Raw genomic sequence first — 21,391 nt, 5'->3', positions numbered from 1 at the left:
TATACACAAGGGTGATATCTGTCATTGTAATCCTGCTTGTGATACGATGGCTTCTGAAAAGTTACCTGTACAGAACTGGAAGTCGACATGCCAGTGCAGACGAGACTAAGTTCTGACCACCAGGTGGCCAGCACCCAAAAAAGTTGTATTAACGGGCTCTAAGGGTGCTGCCACACATCAGGGCTGTGCAGTGTTTTTGGTGCGGCACTATCTGTGTTTATGATGCGTTTTCGACCAGCAAAGGGAATACGCACAGCAAAACTGAATTATATTAATTACAAAATTGAGTTACATTAAGATTATTTCGCGCCATAATGTCGTTGCAAAAACTGCATGTAGTTGTGACGGTCACGTACACTACACACAGGGGGGAGGATAGTGACCACTGCGCTCCACCCTCACCCCTAGCCCTGCCTACTTGCCTTGCAAGTCCTAATAACAGGGGACAACTAGACGGCAGTCCCTAACTTAGGATACTTGCTGGGAAGACAGACCAGACAATTAACGGAATGTGAACGGACCGGGTCAGAACCAAGAAGACTACACAGTACAAAGGGTTAAGCAAAGAATGGTCAGGAGAAGCCAGGGTCAAATACCAGGAGAGTAGAGAAGTACCAGAGGAGTCCGCAGAGTAGTCAGGTGGGAGCCGAGGTCACAATACCAGGAGGGATGCGCAGTACAGGAGGAGCAGGCAAAGGATCGTCAGGGAACAGGATCAGGTGAGTAATCATTAGTCCAACAAATAGCCAGAAACCTAGAATTAACAGGCAACCTGTGGCCAGCAGGCTGCCTGTATTTATAGTGGGGTCTGGGGGTCATGTGACGTGGCCAGCGTCACATGACCGACAGACAGACAGACCAGTCGAGCACCGAGTGATCAGCTCGGCGCTCAAGGCAGACCTAGGAGCAGGGAGCCTCCCAGCTAGAAAAGCCGCCTTGGGAACGAGGCCAAACACAGATCCTCGCTCTCGAAGCTAAGCAGCAGGTCTGCGGCTGATGGGAGACCGAGTGCGCCTTTGGTGCCCCGTGACAGTAGTAGTAGCACCTATACACAGGCCAATTATTGGGAATGAGCATTCGCACAAACGTTTGTTCCCAATAATCATCCTGTGTAAAGGGACCTTTTAAAGGGGTTGTCTCACTTCAGCAAATGGCATTTATCATGTAGATAAAGTTACAACTGCTACAAGAGGACATCGTTTTAAATTAGAGGGGCAAAGGTTTAAAAGTAATATCGGGAAGTATTACCTTACTGAGAGAGTAGTGGATGCATGGAATAGCCTTCCTGCAGAAGTGGTAGCTGCAAATACAGTGGAGGAGTTTAAGCATGCATGGGGATAGGCATAAGGCCATCCTTTATATAAGATAGGGCCAGGGACTATTCATAGTATTTAGTATATTGGGCAGACTAGATGGGCCAAATGGTTCTTATCTGCCGACAAATTCTATGTTTAATACCAGGCACTTACTAATGTATTGTGATTCTCCATATTGCCTCCTTTGCTGGATTCATTTTTCCATTGCTTTTATACACTGCTCGTGTTCAGGGGATATCCGTGCTTGCACACCATAGGAAAAAGTACCGGATTCACTGGTGGCCAGGACCATGGTAGCACGCATGCGCAGCAGCTCCCCCCCATGGACACCTCATATTTGTGCTGCAGTGGTTGCCGTAAACCCTTCAATACGAACAGTGTATAATGCAATGGAAAATGAATCAAGCCATCAAAGGAGGCAATATAGACATATTAAGAGTAATCTGTTACATGACGTACCTCAAGAGTGCCCGATGGACACCATGACGGAAATCCGATTAACCCTTTTATAGTTAGTGGGTTGGTTACTTTATTGGCCAAAAAGGTACAGTGTGCTGCTCTATTTTGTTAACTTTTTTTTTGACCTAATGGAGTTTCAAACGCTGATGTTATAAAAGGCTTAGTTTTTTTAGGGGACCATCACTACTCCAGCTGTATCTGTATGTACTTGTATGTCGCATGGAGCAATGGTTCTTTGCATTGTCCCATCCTCTTACAGTATTTCTCCAGCAAATGTGTAAATAATCTGTTAGTGACAGTGTATATGGACACTCCTCATGGACAGCAATGGTAAAACGCTGTTGTATGTTTTCTTACCTCTATTATCCTAAATGGATATATACACTAAATAATTGTTTAAAAAATAGTTTTTTTTGTTTATGGGAAGAAAGTCTTTGCATTCATGTCAAGAGCTGAATTTTTCATTAGCATTTACTCCTGGAAGTAGACCAATGCTTTCCCGTTTCTTTTCTTAGACTGAACATATACAGACATTGGAGCTGCCTTCTTGGTACCCAGTTATCAAGCAGGAAGATGATGGCACCAACCGACCACATTTGCTGCATCCGAGGTAAGTAAAAGCTGCATAAAGAAGAAATTTCATATGAAGTAAAGTGAAAGAAAAAGAAGTCCTAGCTGGTAAAAGGCCTTTATATTAAAGTGTTAGGCTACTTTCACACCAGCGTTTTTACTGGATCCGGCAGGGTTCAGCAAAAACACTTCCGTTACTGATAATACAACCATCTGCATCCGTTATGAACGGATCCGGTTGTATTATCTTTAACATACCCAAGACGGATCCGTCATGAACTCCATTGAAAGTCAATGGGGGACAGATCAGTTTTCTATTGTGTCAGAGAAAACGGATCTGTCCCCATTGACTTGCATTGTGGGTTATGACGTTTCCGTCTTACTCTGCATCCCAGGACGGAAAGCAAATCGCAGCATGCTGTGGCTAGCTCTTCAGTTAGAGAAAGGAATGCATTTTGGAGCATTCTGTTCTGTTCAGTTACGTTTTGTTCCTATTGACCATGAATGGGGACAAAACGGAAGCGTTTTTTTTTCTTTTCCAATATTGAGACCCTATGACTGATCTCAATACCGGAAAATATTAACGCTAGTGTGACAGTAGCCTGTTTTATTTTTTGCCTTGACCGTATGATCCAGTTGAGGTTATTTCAGCTCTCCTCATTACCTTTTACCCTGCAGCTACAGATGGCAGGCAGCAGCATATTGGCTGGCCTGCCCATGCTGATATCACTAGGGATAGCAGTCCTTCCTAAGCCTACGGTCTCCAGAGATTCTGCTCTTCTCTTTTTAATGTTCCTTCTCGGATTCAAATCACTTTCGCTAGTCTTGTAAGACCTGATTGTCTGCTTATAAGTCTCACAAAGTGATGGATCATACTAGCTGTCGTGTAGACCTGTGTGTATATATAGCTGTGTGTGTGTGTGTGTGTGTGTGTGTGTATGTGTATATATATATATATATATATATATATATATATAGCTTGCTGTGTGTGTGTGTGTGTGTAATATATATATATATATATATATATATATATATATATATATATATATATATATATATATGTGTGTGTATATATATATATATATATATATATATATGTGTGTGTGTGTATATATATATATAGCTGTGTGTGTGTATATATAGCTGTGTGTGTGTGTATATATAGCTGTGTGTGTGTGTATATATAGCTGTGTGTGTGTGTGTATATATAGCTCTGTGTGTGTGTGTGTGTGTGTGTATATAGCTCTGTGTGTGTGTGTGTGTGTGTGTGTGTATATAGCTCTGTGTGTGTGTGTGTGTGTATATAGCTCTGTGTGTGTGTGTGTGTGTATATAGCTCTGTGTGTGTGTGTGTGTGTATATAGCTCTGTGTGTGTACAGAGGCATATCTATCGCGAGGCAAACAAGGCATTTGCCTGGGGCGGCACTTGCCAATGGGGCGGCAAAATGCCTTGTTTGCCTAGTTAGTTAACGTACACATCGATCCGATCCTTCACTATGCTGCTGCGAGCGGCAGCATCGCCGGCGCCGCATAGTGAAGGAGTGACTTACTTCCTCCCTCCTCCTCCCGCCTCCTCCCGACTCCAGGTGTTTCCTGAATTTTTACCTACCCGGCCTTGCTACCCACATACCTTCCAGTAGTGACGTGGGAGGTGCGTCTGCCCCCTCCGCTTCTGACTGGCTCTGCTGGGGGTTTGTCGGCGCAGGCGTGGAGGATTCCCCTGTAGCAGAATATTCCGGCCCACTGCGCATGCGCCGAGTCGTCTTTTTTGCGCCTGCGCAGTGGGTCAGAATATTCACAACACAAGCGGCAGCCACAGCCAGCCGGGAAAAGTCTGTCCAGACCGGCTCCCTCCTCACACACCGTCCGTCAGACTCATAGAACAGAGTTGGCCACTTTGCCTGACTCCCGGCCTACCCTGCGAGGAATGTCCAGACAGAGGAACAAACAGGAGTGAGTGAGTTAAAAAGCAAATCGTGCACAGTGAGAGTGAGACCTAAATAAAGGTGGTATGATGTCAGACTGACTATGGTGGCCCTGGCCTCTCCTTGAGGCTGCCCCATACAGACTGGGGCAGCCTCAAGGAGAGGCCAGGGCCACCATAGTCAGTCTGACATACATACCACCTTTATTTATGGGGGCAGCCACAAGGAGACACTAAACTGTATGGGGGCTGCCACAAGCAAATAGTGCACTCTGCACTGTGTCATAAATAAAGGTGGTATGTCAGACTGTCTATGGTGGCACTGGCCTCTCCTTGAGGCTGCCCCATGGGGCAGCCTCAAGGAGAGGCCAGTGCCACCATAGACAGTCTGACATACCACCTTTATTTATGACACAGTGCAGAGTGCACTATTTGCTTGTGGCAGCCCCCATACAGTTTAGGGTCTCCTTGTGGCTGCCCTGGCCCCGCCCCCATAAAGTATAACGTCTCCTTATGTCTGCCCCCCATACAGTATGTATAATGTCTCCTTGTGGCTGCCCCCGCCCCCCATACAGTATATCATGTCCTTGAGGCTGCCCCCATACAGTATAACGTCTCGTTGAGGCTGCCCCAATACAGTATAACACCTCCTTGAGGCTGCCCCCATACAGTATAACGTCTCGTTGAGGCTGCCCCCATACAGTATAACGTCCCCTTGTGGTTTTTTCTTTTAAACAGGTATTTATTGTGATATATATATATATCGTTATCGCGATAAATTTTTGAATATTATTATGCAAAACAGGAAAGGGTGGGGCCTAAAGAGGAAGGGGTGGGGTTTACAGAGGAAGGGGTTTGGCAGTGACAGGAAGGGGTGGATCAAATTTATATTAGGGGGTGCCCGAGTTTAGTCTCGCCTAGGGCAGCACAAAACCAAGATACGCCACTGTGTGTGTGTGTGTATATAGCTCTGTGTGTGTGTGTGTATAATGTATGCATATTGCGTCTGAGCCATTTTTAGTTTTTGCCAAGTTTATAATTTGAATTGTTAAATGGTGTCTAAATTTGTAATGTTTTCTAAAGTGGTGAAGATGTGACACAGTGCGTCATGAAAATCCCTATTTGTGACACAATGCACCGTAGGCCTTTTATACTGTTAGAACATTGCACCGGTTTGAAACCCCTGGAGCTGGATTAGTTTTTGTCTAAAATGTCTGCCAAAACCTGTCTGAGACTGTTAGAAAACAAGGCGCAAGGTAGGCACAGACAAAGCTCTGGAACAAAAGTACCCTAAAAACAGCCCTGGTGTCTAGCATGTCGTAAATGAGAAGAAAATTGTGGAGCGTACACTTCATAAATTTAGTGCTGCAAGCAATCTCTGGAAATTCTGACATTTTTCTTGGAACCTCGCTGGTATCTTACTTTGTAAAAAAAATAAAAATAAACTGGAGGGTTAAACAAGGTTAATTTAAAATAGTATGGGATGTGGCAAATGTCTGTGCTTCATTAGCTTGACATAACACCTTTCATTGTGTAACTGCTGTGCTTGCTCTGTTACTCTGTAACATTGAAGTGCTAGTGAAATAGGCCAAACCCTGTCCTAGCTGATTGAGAACTTGCTAGTCCGTCACTGTCTCAAACACCAACTCAGGCATCACATATTCTATTAAAGGGCTTGTCCGGCCTTTTTTTTTATTTTTTTATTGATGACCTACCCTCAGGATATATATACTTAGTGGGAAGATCATGTGGGTTTTTTTTTTTTTTTTTTTTTTTTTTTTTAAAGCTTTCCCTTTCTTTTGTGTGGGAAGGCAGCCATCGTTGCGAATTGTCACTTTGCTCCTTGCAGTGCCTAAGGAAGTGAAGAAGGGAAAAGGAGCAGAACGTAATGTGAATATTGGGCAATGGTAACACCACGTTTGGTGTCTGGCCTATATACATTTCTATTCAAATGTGGTGTAAAGCGGAAAATCGCTATTTTGTTACAGTTTGAGATGGCTCACTTTTATAATCGTGGCTACAAGAAGGAAGAAAATATGGCAACTAAATGAAGTCATTTTGTTCAGTTACAGGCGATTTATGTCTTCATGCTGCTAAAAATCTGCCTGGTTGCTGGGGCCTGTATCCCTCCCACTCAGGCCATGCTAGCTAATTTTCCACGCTGACTACCTGCAGCGAAACAGATGCCTTCTATAAATATTAATGGATTATATGAAGTCTGAATTACATTAGGCGTTGAATGTCAGTGAATGCTGATGATTGAACAGATATCGCTTATCTGGAAGTTATACAGATGTTACATATGTCCTTGGGCAAACATGGAAAACGGGCATGTGTATTGGGAGCAAAGTTTCCCTTTAAAGGGGTTGCTAGGTGTTAGGAGAAATATAGTTTACTCATTGCATACCACTAACATCTCTGCTTGCTGAAAGTGAGCGGAAATATGTGGTTACATTCTAGCCCTCCTAACACAGCTGAGGGATGTCTAGGTAGTGATCCCGTATTGCGCGGAGTCGGTCCTATGTACAGTATATGGTAAGAGGCCCCTAGGCTTCACTAGATCTGGTATACTTTGTGGTTGTATATTCTCCAGATTCTCCTTTGTGATCCAGTTGGCATATGCCTATCGGATGCCAACACTGTTGGTGGTACAACTGGGCTTCTTTTTGAACTGTTCATATAGACATGCACAGTCTCATAGAAATTCTTGAAGGTCTCCACTCACCCCAAGGAGCCTACAGACATGCATGTCTCCACTGTGTTAATAATTTTTGGAATGGCAAAATAGGAATTGCGGAATAGGTTTTTAACAGTAGAAATTAATTTTTTAAGTTACTACCGGAAGTCTCGTAAGACTTCACGAAGTAATAACTTCGTCTCACCTGAGCCAATACATTCTAATACAGTACAGGGGGCGCTCGCTCCGTACAGTATTCAAATTAAGTTTTATGCATCCGAAGTCAATTTGCTCATCCCTAGTGATAAGTTAGTCAGTGTTTCATCAGTGATTTTCATCAGTGATTAGGCTCATGCACACGACCGTATGCCCTCCGAGACATACGGTCCGTGAGCGGGCCATATGTCCCAGAGCGGTATACATTGTGCGCATGGGAGCGCCCGTGGGATTATTGTCCCGCACTCCTATGATATTATGATGCTGTGTGCTCGCGTGCGCACAATGTATGCCCGCTCACGGGCCGTATGTCTCGGAGGCCATACGGTCGTGTGCACGAGCCCTTTGTCAATAGAAACCATGGGTGAAGCCTACACAGAGATGAGGTATTTTAAGAAAGATTTGCCACCTGTGATTTTGACCCACACTTTGTTTTGGCTCGCAATCTCTGATGTGTGGATAAAGCCTTGAGCTGCCCATACACCTATCTCTCCCCTGACTCCCTCCCGGTTTTCCCGTACAAGTTCAGCTTGGCCGAATGTGTGTGTATTCTAGGGGCAGAGGGGAGAAAGCCGTTGCCAGACACTTTTGGTGATGGCTTATCTCCCGAGAGAGCAAAATTATCAGGTGAATATATATTTTTTTCCTCCCCATCCGTGTCTCCCAGACGTCATCTGTTGGGGAGAGTCGCGAGTTCCCACCAAGTGTGTATGGCCAGCTTTAGACTTTACGTTTTTCTCCTCTTTATTTCATAACTGTGTTTGCAGATGTGTGTATATCTATATTTGTAACTAAATACTTATTAGTGTGCACATTAAAACCTAAAACTTTATTTGTTGGCCTTGTTGCCCTAACGAACCAAGCATTCTTTATAGCATATACATAACTGCGGCCGGTGATTCTGTGTGCCTGATTTATCGTCAATGACTAGGTTGAATTTACTAAGGTGGTGTTTTTTTTTTTGTTTTTTTCTACCCATTGACCCTTTCATTCACCTGTTTTGGGTGGACGATGCAGAACGCAGTGATTTTAATATCACTTGAAAAATTTTGTTCTTTGTTTTAATGTTTAAGATTTGTTGTTTCTTTTTCAGTTACTATCTCTACATGTATGACAAAGTGGTGGCACCGAATGTGTCCCTTTCTGCTGGTGTATCTCAATGTAAGGACTCCAAACCCCTAAGAAGAGACACAGAGACAAATAAGCAGTCAGTAGCGGAGTCTGAAAACCAGGCCCGGAGCACAAAACATAAATCTGCTACCTCATACCCTGACCTCTCCATGGAGGAGCAGGAGAGCGTAGATCTGAAAACCGATACACAGTCCAGTAATAGACAACGTAAGTAAAGCATGTGGAAGCCAGAACCTGTACTCCAAGGAATACTGCAAGATGCCCTGATTAACAGCTTAGTTTTCTGTTGATACGTGGAATTATCTCCCTGATTGTTTTGCCGTCCCTGAGGATGTGACATAATGTGATAAGACATAGAAACCGCCATTCAGCTGTACTGGAGAGGCGGCAGATGAATGATGTTGTCATCATCAATCAGTACAAAATATGCTGAAAATGATATGAAACTACATTAGGCTGTATTGCACCGTGGAGCACATAAAGAGTAGTGGTCGGAACTCCATTTTCTGATACGAGCTCCAAATCCACTGCATGAATGGACACTTGTGGCATATCTTCAGCTCTCTCCATTCACTTCTATTGAGTTACAAAGACGAGCAGCTCCATTGATTCTCTGTCTGGGTTTGGTGGTCAGTGGCCACTTCCCTAGGAGAGCATATTTGCAGGACCCCTGCACTCCACATAGATGCAGAGGTTCCAGGCACCCACGTACATCAATCTTTTATGGCATATCCTGTGGATTTGTGACAATACCTCTTTACTAAATACTGTATTATTATGTATTCAATGACCCACATTTATTAATGTCAGTGCACCTAGAAAAGGCCTGTAAATTGTGGCCAAAATTTGACCCATCTGGGTTTAAAGAAATGATCTGTCCCTGTCTTGACAAGGGGGCATGGCTTCACAGAAAAGAGGTGTGACCTAATGTGACAATTGGCTTCAAAATTGTGCCTCAATTCTGGCATAAAATTCTGTCTGAAACTAAGCCAACCAATAAAAGTATACAGCTGTACACCAAATATATTAGCAACGGGTGATACATTTGGTGCATGTCTAGACAGTTTATGCTATCTACAGGATTAGTAAATCAGTACCAATGTATAAACTATGCAGTGAGCTCCCCCTAGTGGTGGCCGTGGTGAGACTTTATTACATAACTCCTATGCAGGGGAATTTGGAGCTTTTCATCAGGCTCTTTTGGCATGTTGGACCATAAAAGTCTATGTGGATATTACAGTATGCGATAGGTTAATCTCCTAGGTATAATCCGCAAATGTCAAACGCAGCGACAGCATTGATGCATGGCCCTTAAGGCAGATTAAGGCTAGGCTCAGATCTGCGTCAGAGGCTATATTGCAGATTTCAAAAGCAGCATTCTACGCTATTTTGTCCGATAAGATGCCGGCCTCTCTAACAGAAACACAACAGACCCCATTCGAGCACTGTTCATTTCTGTAATGTAACGCATCCTGTGCTGCCCTTTCCATAATGGAACATAAAAATGGGGCAGCCTAAACGGGTCAAGCTTCCGTATTTTTTTTTTTTTTTTGCATTTTGACTTCCCAAGAGTCCATTCACACGCCCGTATTTGTTTTGCGGATCCGCAAGACACGGACATCGGCAATGTGCATTCCGCAATTTGCGGAGCACACATCGCCGGCACTATAAAAGAAATTGCCTATTCTTGTCCGTAATTGCGGTCAAGAATAGGACATGTTCTAGCGGAAACGGAAGCACGGATGCGGAAGTGCGGATCCGCGGATGCGGACAGCACATTCCGGTCCCATTGAAAATGAATGGGTCTGCACCCGTTCCGCAAAATTGCATAACGGATGCGAATCCATTTTGCGGACGTGTGAATAGACCCTAAGCAGTAAGTAGTGGGATAATCCTGTGGTTGGTGAGGTGTGGTTGTTTGTGTTGTCGCTCTGAAGCTTGGAGGTTGGTTACTAATATGACGTCACACGTGGAATCTATTTGATATAAGGGGAAGAAATAATGGATGACGAACACAATTGTTCTCGCACATGAACCCTGTTTGCCTGCGTTGTGTGCAGGGATTATTGGAGATGGCTGCATTGAGGAGCTCTATTTATAGGCTCGCCTTGTGACTCTCATGACACCACTCGCATTATTTCTGCCCTGCTGTATACTCGTCTACATTAAAAGATAAACCACACGAATCGTACAGTTTGCTGCTTTACGGTTCACTTTATGAACAGAGGCATGCAGCTGAAAAAGATTTATTAAACAATCACAGGCTATAAAAGATGCAGAGAATCTAATGCTCCCAATGTTCTCCCTTTACTGCCTTGCCAATATCCCTGTGCCTGGCAGGACCACCATTTAATCTTCCTTCATAAATGCTGCAAAATCAATAGACTGTTTGAAACGAGAACAGATCCTGATGCATTATTATTCAGCATGCTTTTTCCAACTCCAAGGAATGTTTTTGTGGAAGGCCTTCAAAGGCAATTGCAATAAACCACCCCACAAAAAATAAATGCTACCTTCCCAGCACATTTGAACGATATAGTTAAAGGGATTGTAGACAGTAATGATATGCCCACACGGCGCGGTTATGCTGCTGTTAGGGAACGCGTGCGGCTGACTGCATGTATAATCATGCCTTTCGAGTGCGTTTAGTTTATCGAATGTTTGGTGTTCTTTAGCATTCTGATGAAAGGGGTTGTGCAGGCAGTATATAGTGATGACCTGTCCTTAGGATCGATCATCATTATCTGATTAGTGGGAGTCCGACACCCCAGTTGATCCACTGTTTGAAGAGGAGGCAGCGCTGCCTGTCGTCTCAGAATTCTCGGCGGCACAGTGTAATTACAAATACTTGCTCCATTCACTTATAATAACACTATCCTGCCGCTACAGGGGAGACGACGCGCAGTGTAATGAAGAGGAAGCAGCGCTTGCACAGAGAGCCACCTGCTCCTCAAGCAGCTGATCAGCAGGGGTCATGTGTGTCGGACCCCCACAGATCAGATATTGATGACCTATCTTGAGGGTAGGTTATCACTATATACTGCCTGCACAACCCCACTAACTTCATATAGTGATACACGTGGTAAAATATGGTAAACATATACCCCAAGCAGCTGATCAAATGTATATGAGCCGGTTGTCGAGATCTTTTCCATTGCAGCCCCTTCCTCTTCCTATATCATAATATCTAGTCATCATCCAAGCTCTCTCTGTTGTAGAAACCAGCTCCAATGATGGGGAGAAAGACAATCCAGTCTGTAAAAAGGAGGATGTATGCGAGGATGACAAGGGCCACATTATGGAAGAAGTTGTCAAGACGTTCCTAAAACAACAAGAAAAGTTAAATTACATTTTACAGAAGAAGCACCAAATCCAGATGGTAAGCATGGCCCTTTTTATGATCTATGTGGATGTTTTAGCTCTTTGTGTCTAATACCAGTTATTAATGCACTCGATTCCAGCATACCGTCCTAAAATGAAATGACCTCAGTGTGTGAATCGTAAAAATGCTTCTACCAGATAAAGATTGTTAGATAATATGTCAAAAGGAACTGCAAAAAATACCATTATTATAGGATTTTCATGATTGGAGCAAGATTCAGTAAGGCCATTAACTAGTCTGGGCATCTCCGTCTACCCAGCAATCCTCATATTGGAAAAAACTTTGTGATCTGGGAAATGTCTTCCCAGCCCTGTAGAATAGCTTTGCTTGTGAGTCTGATGGCTTACCGCTTTTACTTACATGTGTATATGTGGCCGTCCAGTCGTGTTCCTGTTTTCCAGTCTATGTATAATGTTTACATTTTCAAATTGATTGCATTTACTTGTACTGAGTTACAGCTAGTATTATTGGCTAGTTACGCTCACAGTCCTACAGACTTGAGTTCAGAAATCATCCAGCATTTCATGTTTCATTCACAGGGTCTTCTAGGGTCTTGCCATGCTGATTTAAATTTTTAGAACTGTAGTCTTTACACCAAGCACGGTTTAGTAAGGTGATTAAGAATTGTCCCCTGCATTATAAGCTTGTTGACTTTCACAGCTATAGGATATAATACAGTTTGTAACTCAGGGCCAGGGCGGAATAAATAATACAATATTTTTAAAAATGTACTCCATAAAATAATGATATAGGTTATTTAGGTAGATAATACCCTTAACAGGAGAGGTTAGAGGTTTGCTTTTTCTTCTCTGTTTTACTTGAAGATTTCTTTCTGATAGGAGGTTGAAATGCTGAGCAGCTCGAAAGCTGTGAAAGAACTGACAATGGAGCAGCAGAATTTGCAGAAAGAGTTTGAATGTTTGCAGACAGAGCACCTGCAGAAGATGGAAGAGTTGTACGATGAGCAGAGAGACCTGGAGGAGAAGCTCAAACAGGTTAAGAAGCAGAAATGTTCCTGTGATTCTAATGCAGAGCGGGATAAGGAAGCACAGTATGCAAACCAGGTGAGCCAGCATTGCATATACTTATAGATTTTTATTTTCATATACTCTTAGAGTAGATTTCCTATTTGGTGGCTTTGTAGTTGTTAGCTGAAGATAATTCTAATAACTACACTTAACGCCTTAAGGAAACTGCCTAATTTGGTAGTTAAAGGGGTTTTTCTGGGGATAAATAACTTTTCACAGGTGCCCTCAGCCTGCCTCCGCTATGGAACAATTCAAAAACTGGCTTTAGCATTGATATGTCCATAATAGACACATCACCAGCTGTGGTTCAGAAGATGGACTCATGGGAGCCAGCATGCAGGACTGGAGCAGCAGGCAACAGGCAAGTATAAATCTTTCAATAGCTGAGGCAGGCTACAGGCATCAGTTAAATGTTGGGTATTCCCGGTCATCCCCTAGAAGACTTTTTTTTTTTTTTTTTTTCCGATCTCCACATTGCAAAATCCATAACGTTTTTATTTTTCAGTTTTTTGAAGGGCAAATTGTATTTTATTTATTTTTTTAAATTTATGACACCGTTTTGGGGTTAATTGTCTAACTTTTAAAACATTTTTGGGCAAGTCAGTACAATTATGGAGATACCAAGTTTTATATGGTTTATGTGGAGAGGACCCTGCCAATCCTGAGAAGTTTTCCCATAGCTGTCCCTGTTCATTTGAAGTGGGTAGCCACGAAAAAAAGAAACATGGAAGGGGACAGAGCACTACAGAAGCTCTGTGTCCTCTTATTTCTCAAGATCAGATGAAGGCCCCCGGCGGCTGTTCTTGGAACTGCCTGCTCCCGGTGACCGCATTTGTTTCAGACCGGCTCGTGGCGCAGGCACAGGTAAGGGCTTACCTGTGCATCCCCGGACTTGTGAGTTAAGATGGCAGCCCGCATGTGTTCGTTGGCGAACACTGCGAACTAGCCATCACTGGTCCCAGAGGTCAGACCCTCACCGATCATAGCCACGTATTGTATGGTTTATTGATGCAATCTAGACATTAGAACTAGTAAATGTATTGTGGGTCAAGACTGCAAGCACAAATAAAAGCCACCACATCCTTCCTCTGCTGATCACATATCTTAGAATCCTGGTAAACCTGGCATCTACACTTTCCAAACAACTGACAGTGTGTGAAATGTTATTTATGGAGTGCTATTAATGGAACGGCTAGATGAGTCTACTTTGTAATAAAATGTCTGTTATTCTCATGAAAATACTTATTTGTAATTACATTGTCTATAAAACAGACCAACAAAATATTTTCCTGCTTCTGGACTTTGGCAGATGTTTCTGAATGCTGTCATTGTATAGAGACCATGTTATCAGTGATAGAACCGAAATGTTTTTGCAGGATTGTTAGTAAATGTTGTGATGCTGCTGTCAGCAGTTCATGACAGTCTCTGTCAGCAGCCTACTGATAGATCATCTGAAGTGCCAACTGCAGGGTGTTAGGTCCCATTTACTATGCATACTCTAGTTATTAGAAGATTGTTCCAGCATGTAAAGGGGTAATTCCAATTATATTATTTTAAACCCTGCTCATCTCTGCTATGAGCGGGTATCCTTCAGGAACCATTTTACAGTACTACATAAAACACTAAGGGGCACATTTATTAAAGAGGACCTTTCATGGATCCAAACATTAGAAACGAAGTATCAGGATATGTAGGGCATAGTGCAGGCATCTAACTGCACTTACTATTTTTTCTGGGTGCTGCCCCGTTCGCCCGTTGTGAACCCTCATTGTATTCTCCCAACTGATATGCTAATTTAGTGTGAGCTGTGAGCTCTCTGCTGCGATTGGACAGCTCTACAGCCAAGGAGAAGGAGACGCCCATTGAGAAACAGGGCAGTTTCCTCCTCCCTGTACCGATGCTAAAATTAGCATACCAGGCGGGAGAATACAACGGGGGCCACAATGGGCGAACGGAGCAGCGCCCAGAAAAAATAGTAAGTGCAGTTAGATCCCTGCACTATGCCCTATCCTGATACTTAGTTTATCATGTTTGGACCCATGAAAGGTCCTCTTTATAAAGACCAGCGTCTAAAACGCCGGTCTTAAAGGCCCATAGCTGGCGGTGTTTCTGCTGAAGTTATGAGAGGTACAGGCCTCTCCATAACTTCAGCGCATCCAGGGCCAGTTCTAAATGTAAGACAGCTTCCGCCTAAACCAGGCGTAGAAAATGACAAATTATTTCCCCACCCACTCCACGCCCAAAATTTTAGACCTGGTGTGAGCAGGGTGAAGTCGCAGATAGCGGCACAACTAACTGCTGCGCCACCACCTGTGCCTGAAATATGCCTAAGGCTATTTTCACACTAGAGTTTTCAATTCCGCTAGTGCAATCTGTCATAGGATCTCAATAGCGGAAGAAAATGCTTCAGTTTTGTCCCCATTCATTGTCAAAGGGGACAAAACTGAACGAAACGGAATGCACCAAAATGCATTCCGTTCCGTTTGGTTGCGTCCCCACTGCATTCTTCTGGCCGCGATGTGGTGCGGAGCAATGTAAGTCAATGGGGACGGATCAGTTTTCTCTGACGATAGAAAGCGGATCCGTCCCCCATTGACTTTCAGTAGAGTTCATGACTGATCCGTCTTGGCTATATAAGACATAATACAACCAGATCCGTTCATGACGGATGCAGATTGCATTATTGTAACGAAAGCGTTTTTGCAGATCCATGACACATCTGATGCAAAAACCGCTAGTGTGAAAGTACCCTTAGGCGCATTTCAGAATAGTAAATGCGCCCCTAATTGCTGTATTAGACCTGGAGATGGTCGTCCAGATCATCGCTAAAAAGTGTTCGTAGGAACACTCGTTAACGATGATCTGCCTTTCTAAATGTGCCGCTGATTACATGATGAATGAGCAAACGCCAATCTTAAAGCAGGCTAAAAAATAAATTATGGTTTGCTGGGGGCAGATTGTGCTGTTTAATTACACTCTGCTGCTGGCAAATAATGATTCTGTATGGGGACAAGCAATGGCATTAGCGATTGCTCCTCCCCATACTGTGGAGGACATCGCTGCATGTAAATGAAGAGCAGGCGATTGTCGGGAAGGAACTCTTCCTTCCTGACCGTCTTCAGCCTCATCTGCTGGTCTAATATAGGCCTAAATTTGCAAATACATTGGTACTTATGTTATTTTGAATTTTTAGTCACAGCCTGTGTTGTAGTTAGGAGCTGCATTTGTAACTCAGCAGATCAGAAATATCCAAGCATTCCTTGAAGACTGCACTGTGATGATGATTTGACTTCTGAGAATTGAAAAAGAAAATTATGGCTCTGCACCGTTCACTTTATTAGTGAAGCCAGCTTTCTGTCCCATTTAGAATGCAGATGGATCCAACACGTTATCCGGCCTGTGCCATTGAAACACTGTGCACCTGCCTTGTGCTCCTACTCAGGTCTTGGACATTGGCAATCTAGTGTATTTTATTTAAAAGACTTGTTTGACCAAATGCCGCTCCATGCTGAAGGGACAAAATACCAGCAGAACCAGCACGTAATCAAAGAACAGTGCAGAACTTCAATAAGGCCATATTAATAAGTTGAGATTAGCTATACAGTGGCTAACCCCTTAAAATTATCCAATTTCTCAAAACCCCCCACATGTGTCGGGCCCTTCACCGGTAATATACTTACACCGCTCCCAGCTCCGATCCTGGTCCCCGCACCGCCGCTGCTGCTTCTCCCTGCGCACGGATGAAAACATCTGGAGGGGGGAGGGGGGAAGGAGCAGCCAATGGCAGACGGGGATGAGCCTCCCTAATGTCACCCACGATGCTAGAAGGGAGGCTCGTCCCCTCCTGCTATTGGCTGCTCCCCCCGACACTGATCTGTGTGCATGGAGAAGCAGCAGCGGCGGTGTGGGGAGTGGGGTATGTATATTACCGGTGAGGGGCCTGGCACATGTGGGGTTTTTTGAGAAATTCGATAACCCCTTTAATAATCTGTGTGAATGCCAGAATTGCTACCATGTAATCTAACAGAAATATTGTGCAATGAACTAACGTTGAGATGTGATTGTGTTTTCCTGCAGTTGACAGAACTGCGGCAGAGGCTGGATCAGGCAGAAGCTGACCGGAGAGAACTGCAAGATGAGCTGAGGAGAGAGCGGGAGGCCAGGGAAAAGCTGGAGTTGTTGATAAAGGAGCTGAAGCTTCAGATACTGAAGTCAGCTAAGAATGGTAACGGGGACTAGAAGTTGAAGGTCCCTGACAAGTCATTATACTCAAAACAGGGTTTACATGGTGGCTTGGACTGAATTGTGAGTGGACTAATGTGCTGCATATATGGGGAGGGACTGGTTCTGCTTAGAAGTTTGAAGAGCTGCACTGAGCATGCCTGACATGGAATGACTTCACTTAACTAGTACTTTTCAGCTCGCCCAGCTAACTAAGGAAGTTTTCCTACTGGTTTTGAGCTCTGTAATATGCAGTAAAGTTAACATCAAGCTGTGTCCTAGAAGGCCCTTCCTTGTTGGCATTGCTAATTGGCTTATCAGACTCTAAAGATCCCGTATGTTGCCACGACTCATTTTTGTGGAGATTTATGATCTCCATAGACTCCAGCATTACATCATAACTGCACTTGGTCTCCATATGTGTGGCAGCAACTGGACATCGATCTACTGTCTGCTAGGTTCACCATACAAAATGCTGCTACTTGTTTTATCTTGGACTGTGTTACTGGGTGTCATCAATGTTCTCCATTGAGTCTTGTCATAACCTTCTAGCCCTATGGCAGTACATTAATAGTAACCTAAGAAGTCAGTGCATTTCACCAAATTCTTCTATGCATTCGTCGATCATCTTCCAGCATTCATACTGTTAAACGTCTTGAGTCTTTGATAAGCTACACCTTTTACCACCAGTAGACAGCACCATATTATGACAAAGGCTGCACCCAGGCAATAGACTAGAATTTCGTATTTAAACTTTTTCAACAGAATTTTATTTTTTCTGTGAAGAATATAATTTCTACTTGGCAAGAATTTCTCTCTTTCAGTTTCAGGATTAGTAGAGTGTCTGTAGCCTACTAGCTGCTCTCAATGCTTTTTTTGTTTTTACACCCAAGAAGTGTATAAGAAATGTACCCGTAGTATTTGCTGATTTATTAATGCTCCTCTGGAATAAGCAATATTATTTATAACCCTTCTGTGTCACTTCCCTAGTGTCTGCTTTGTGCATTTCAAAGAGTGCTCCACATAATAAGGTGGACGATAAAATCTATTTAGGTGCATAGCTCTATACTGACCATAGTTGGCCTTATATATCTATACCCGGTCAGAGAAATCCAAGCCTGACAACATGGCATCCATTCCGAGTCCATGATACCAGTGCAGTTGTATCAAAACTAAACTGGGATTGGATGCTAGGGGCAACAATACCATTTTGTCCTAGACCAGTTTGATATATAAGGCCTAGTTCCTGTCCATTTTATGTAGAAAATGTTATAAAAAGATGATTTTATAGTTCATGTCTGCTATTGTGATAAAATGGCAGGAAGAGCAAGTCTGGATTTCTTTGTGTATTCCATTTTTCTAGATGCCCTTTTCCAGGTTGATCAGTTGGAGATAACTCTCTTCATAAATGGCTTTTAATTCTGACCACTATGTGCTGTGGGTGTCTCAAACATTTATATTGGTGCTTAATCAAAGTGCCTGAAACTTTCTAAGTTGGCCATTTACAACTCTAGTTGAAGGGGTTCTCCAAGGTTTTGTAAATTTGACAGGGGGCAGTGCCACTGCTCTGGTCCCCACCTCTCCAACAACTAGTGGGCCTGCAGCTGTCACTTGCTGTTCACTGTCCCCATGACCCATGCAGGCAGTGACTAGCCTCAACCATCATGTGTCATTTACGCACTGAGGCCAGTGATTGGCTGAAGCAGTTATGGAAATGATAAACATGATGTCATCCTAGTGGTGAATACTAGCAGGACATTTTAAAGGAAAGTTTTTTTGTTTGTTTTTTCATTTTAATTTTACACTACCCGTTGCTCCCTTACAGAATCTTTGGGAACCCCTTAGTTAGCCAAGAAAGATTTTTTGGCTGAAAGCCTAGGACAGATTTATCAATGCTAAAGACACAAATTTATTTGAGCCCTGTGATTTATTTATTTTTTATAAAGGTTGCTGCGTTCACCACTGTATACGTATGACTTTTCTAAAACTGGCAGGCTATCTCTATCCAGCTCGCACCGGTGCTACATTTGCTCGGCACCAGACAAGTTTGGAAACATTCCAGGGCCCGCTGCTGCTACTGGTTGTGATTTTTCATAGTGTGTGGATTCTCACACATAAGGTGAGGGGCCATTGTACCTCCACTTTTGTAAGACAGTTGGCAGTAAATATGCTGCACAGCTGACACTAACCAGCCATATCCATGCCATTGTAATACCCTGTATGAAAGACAAGATTGTGTCCCAAGATACCAGATAACTCCTCCTCACTGTCCTATGTCAGGCTAGGAGACAAGTGGTTGGAGCGGGAGCCTCCCTGCTGTGCACAGTCGGCATTAATCTCCACCCTTTTGGCTAAGCTCTGCTTCCTAGCCAGCCACCGGCCAAAGACAGAATAGATCACCAGGGGATTAACCCCTGTGTTCTCTGCAGGCTTTCTGCAAGAAAATGTATATCTTGTTTACTTTTAGTATTAATTCCTAGGTTTAGTGTTCCTTTTAACAGCACTTTTTTCACATTCAAAGCATTGCTAAATCTGCCCTTGTGTTTCTGAGAATGTAGCTGGCCAATTCACTCTTCGCTGCTGCAAATCCTCATGAATGTGACATCACATTACTAGTAAAACGATAGGCTTTATTTTATGGGTGTAGAACCCAAAAACAAAATAGCTGCTGTTACCGGCTGGCGGCGGGATTCTCTTGAATGATTCAAAATATCAGCAGAATCATGGAATCCTTAAAATGTAAGATTACTTCAGTATATATTTTACTGACTAGAAATCTTTGTGTGGACCTACCTACCTACTTGTCTTTGTCATGACAAAGCCTGACTCTGTAGAATGACAGAAGAGTCTATTACATTCTCTCGAAACTTCTTTTTAATACTGTTGACACCTAGGAACGTTACATACTGCTGAAGCCCATAGCCAAAGTATTGTGTTATCCCACTTGCAAACATGGCTGCGTTGCCTTCACTACAGGCAGTTCCACAACCATGGCATCATCTCAGATATAGTAGTGTGAAACACCAGACTACCCTAGAAGTAGTGTGGATATCTGGACTTGCTCTTTAATACTTAAATCTGATTATTGGTGCAGTCTAAGGAGCCAAGGATTGTGAAAAATCTTTGGAAATCTACTTTTGTACAAACACTCTTTATGGCACTTTTACATGAGCATTTGCTCGTTTGTTGGTCATTGCATCATTCATACAACACCAAAAATCGACAGCATGTGCCACTGACAATATGTGTTTCTGGAAGTATGGAAAGTGAATGGGGGAAGAATGAACATCTCTAAGATCGTTCTTTCCCCTTTCACTTTGCATCGGTACATGTGTGCAATTTGTGTATCATCGATCAGCATTCTTTGTTGGCCCGCTAATGGGCCATTGTAATAGGACTCTAAGATGGGGAATTGCGTAGTGTGGCTGCTGCTGCTACGGTGCTTTTCCTCTTCTCTGCTTTCTGCATATTGGCAATCTGCTTTATGCAGAATAGCAAAGTCGTGTGAGACAGAATGGTTGGGAAGGATACACAGCATAGGCGCTTGTGCACATGGCCATATAGTGGCTCTGTATTGTTCAGAGCCGTAACAATGCTGCCTTCGTATTGAATAATAAGGTGAAAAAAATGAAACCTAGCAATGAAATCCTACTTATTTGAGTTCTAAAGACTTTAAAGGGTCACTGAGTTTTAGTAAAACTTCTGATATGTCATAGAGACATAGAAAAAGTTTTGCTGAGACCCCACCGATCCCTAGAATGAGACGAGAGAAGCGCTTGCATAGGAAAGGAAGAGAGACAAACTGAATAGAAAGTCTATAAGCTCGTCTCCACTCCTTCTCCTCCTCCTTCTAGAGATCGTGGGGGTCTCGGCACTCATACTCTCACTGACCAAAATTTTTGATATGTCTGTATAGCAAAAGTTCTATAATAACTCACTGACCCTTTAAATACCAATAGTTGTGCACCCTTCATCTTTTCTTTTATGTCTCCCCTCATTATATTTATTGCTATGCTGTAATAATACTCTGTTATGTTTTTTCAATTACAAATTTGTGTTTTTCTATTTATTACTATTATGGCTGTTGTGTAAATACACAGTTATTTAAATTAGAATATTTTTGGCATATGAAATGATTATATAAATTCATTATGTTATTTTCTACAGCTTAACATCCTGAATGATAAAGGTGTTTTATTTGTGTTGATTGAGTTTGTTTTCCTTTTTAACTGTATATATTGTAAACTTTTTGCCAAATCGATATCACCTTGCTGTGAAAGCTTCACAAAAACATACATTGATTGCTTATGTATGTAGCCACATGTAAAGACGATATATTCTGTATTGTCACGTGGTGTATTTGATACAGCATGCTTTTTTTTTGTATATTTGTGTAAAGTGTTTAGCTTTTGACACTGATGCACAATTCTTAGTACATTGACTTTTCTTTTAAAAAGACAGAATAAT

General features: G+C 42.9%; 1 protein-coding gene across 3 annotated transcripts in view; it reads left to right on the top strand.

Annotated features, from left to right (window-relative positions):
* SKIL (SKI like proto-oncogene) overlaps positions 1-21,131 on the top strand; it is a 38,256-nt gene extending 17,125 nt beyond the window's left edge. For all 3 annotated transcript variants that reach the window (XM_044289858.1, XM_044289859.1, XM_044289861.1), the window contains exons 3-7: positions 2,291-2,385; positions 8,256-8,500; positions 11,512-11,672; positions 12,515-12,739; positions 16,781-21,131. In XM_044289858.1, coding sequence (XP_044145793.1) covers positions 2,291-2,385; positions 8,256-8,500; positions 11,512-11,672; positions 12,515-12,739; positions 16,781-16,942 — 888 coding nt within the window. In that variant the 3' untranslated portion in view covers positions 16,943-21,131. The remainder of the gene's footprint in view (positions 1-2,290; positions 2,386-8,255; positions 8,501-11,511; positions 11,673-12,514; positions 12,740-16,780) is intronic.
* Positions 21,132-21,391: the final 260 nt, after the last annotated feature.

Source organism: Bufo gargarizans, chromosome 4 (genome assembly GCF_014858855.1).
Source record: "Bufo gargarizans isolate SCDJY-AF-19 chromosome 4, ASM1485885v1, whole genome shotgun sequence".
NCBI classification, from domain to species: Eukaryota; Metazoa; Chordata; class Amphibia; order Anura; family Bufonidae; genus Bufo; species Bufo gargarizans.
The sequence above is the reverse complement of the archived record's forward strand: the minus strand, read 5'-3'. Positions and strand labels throughout refer to the sequence as shown.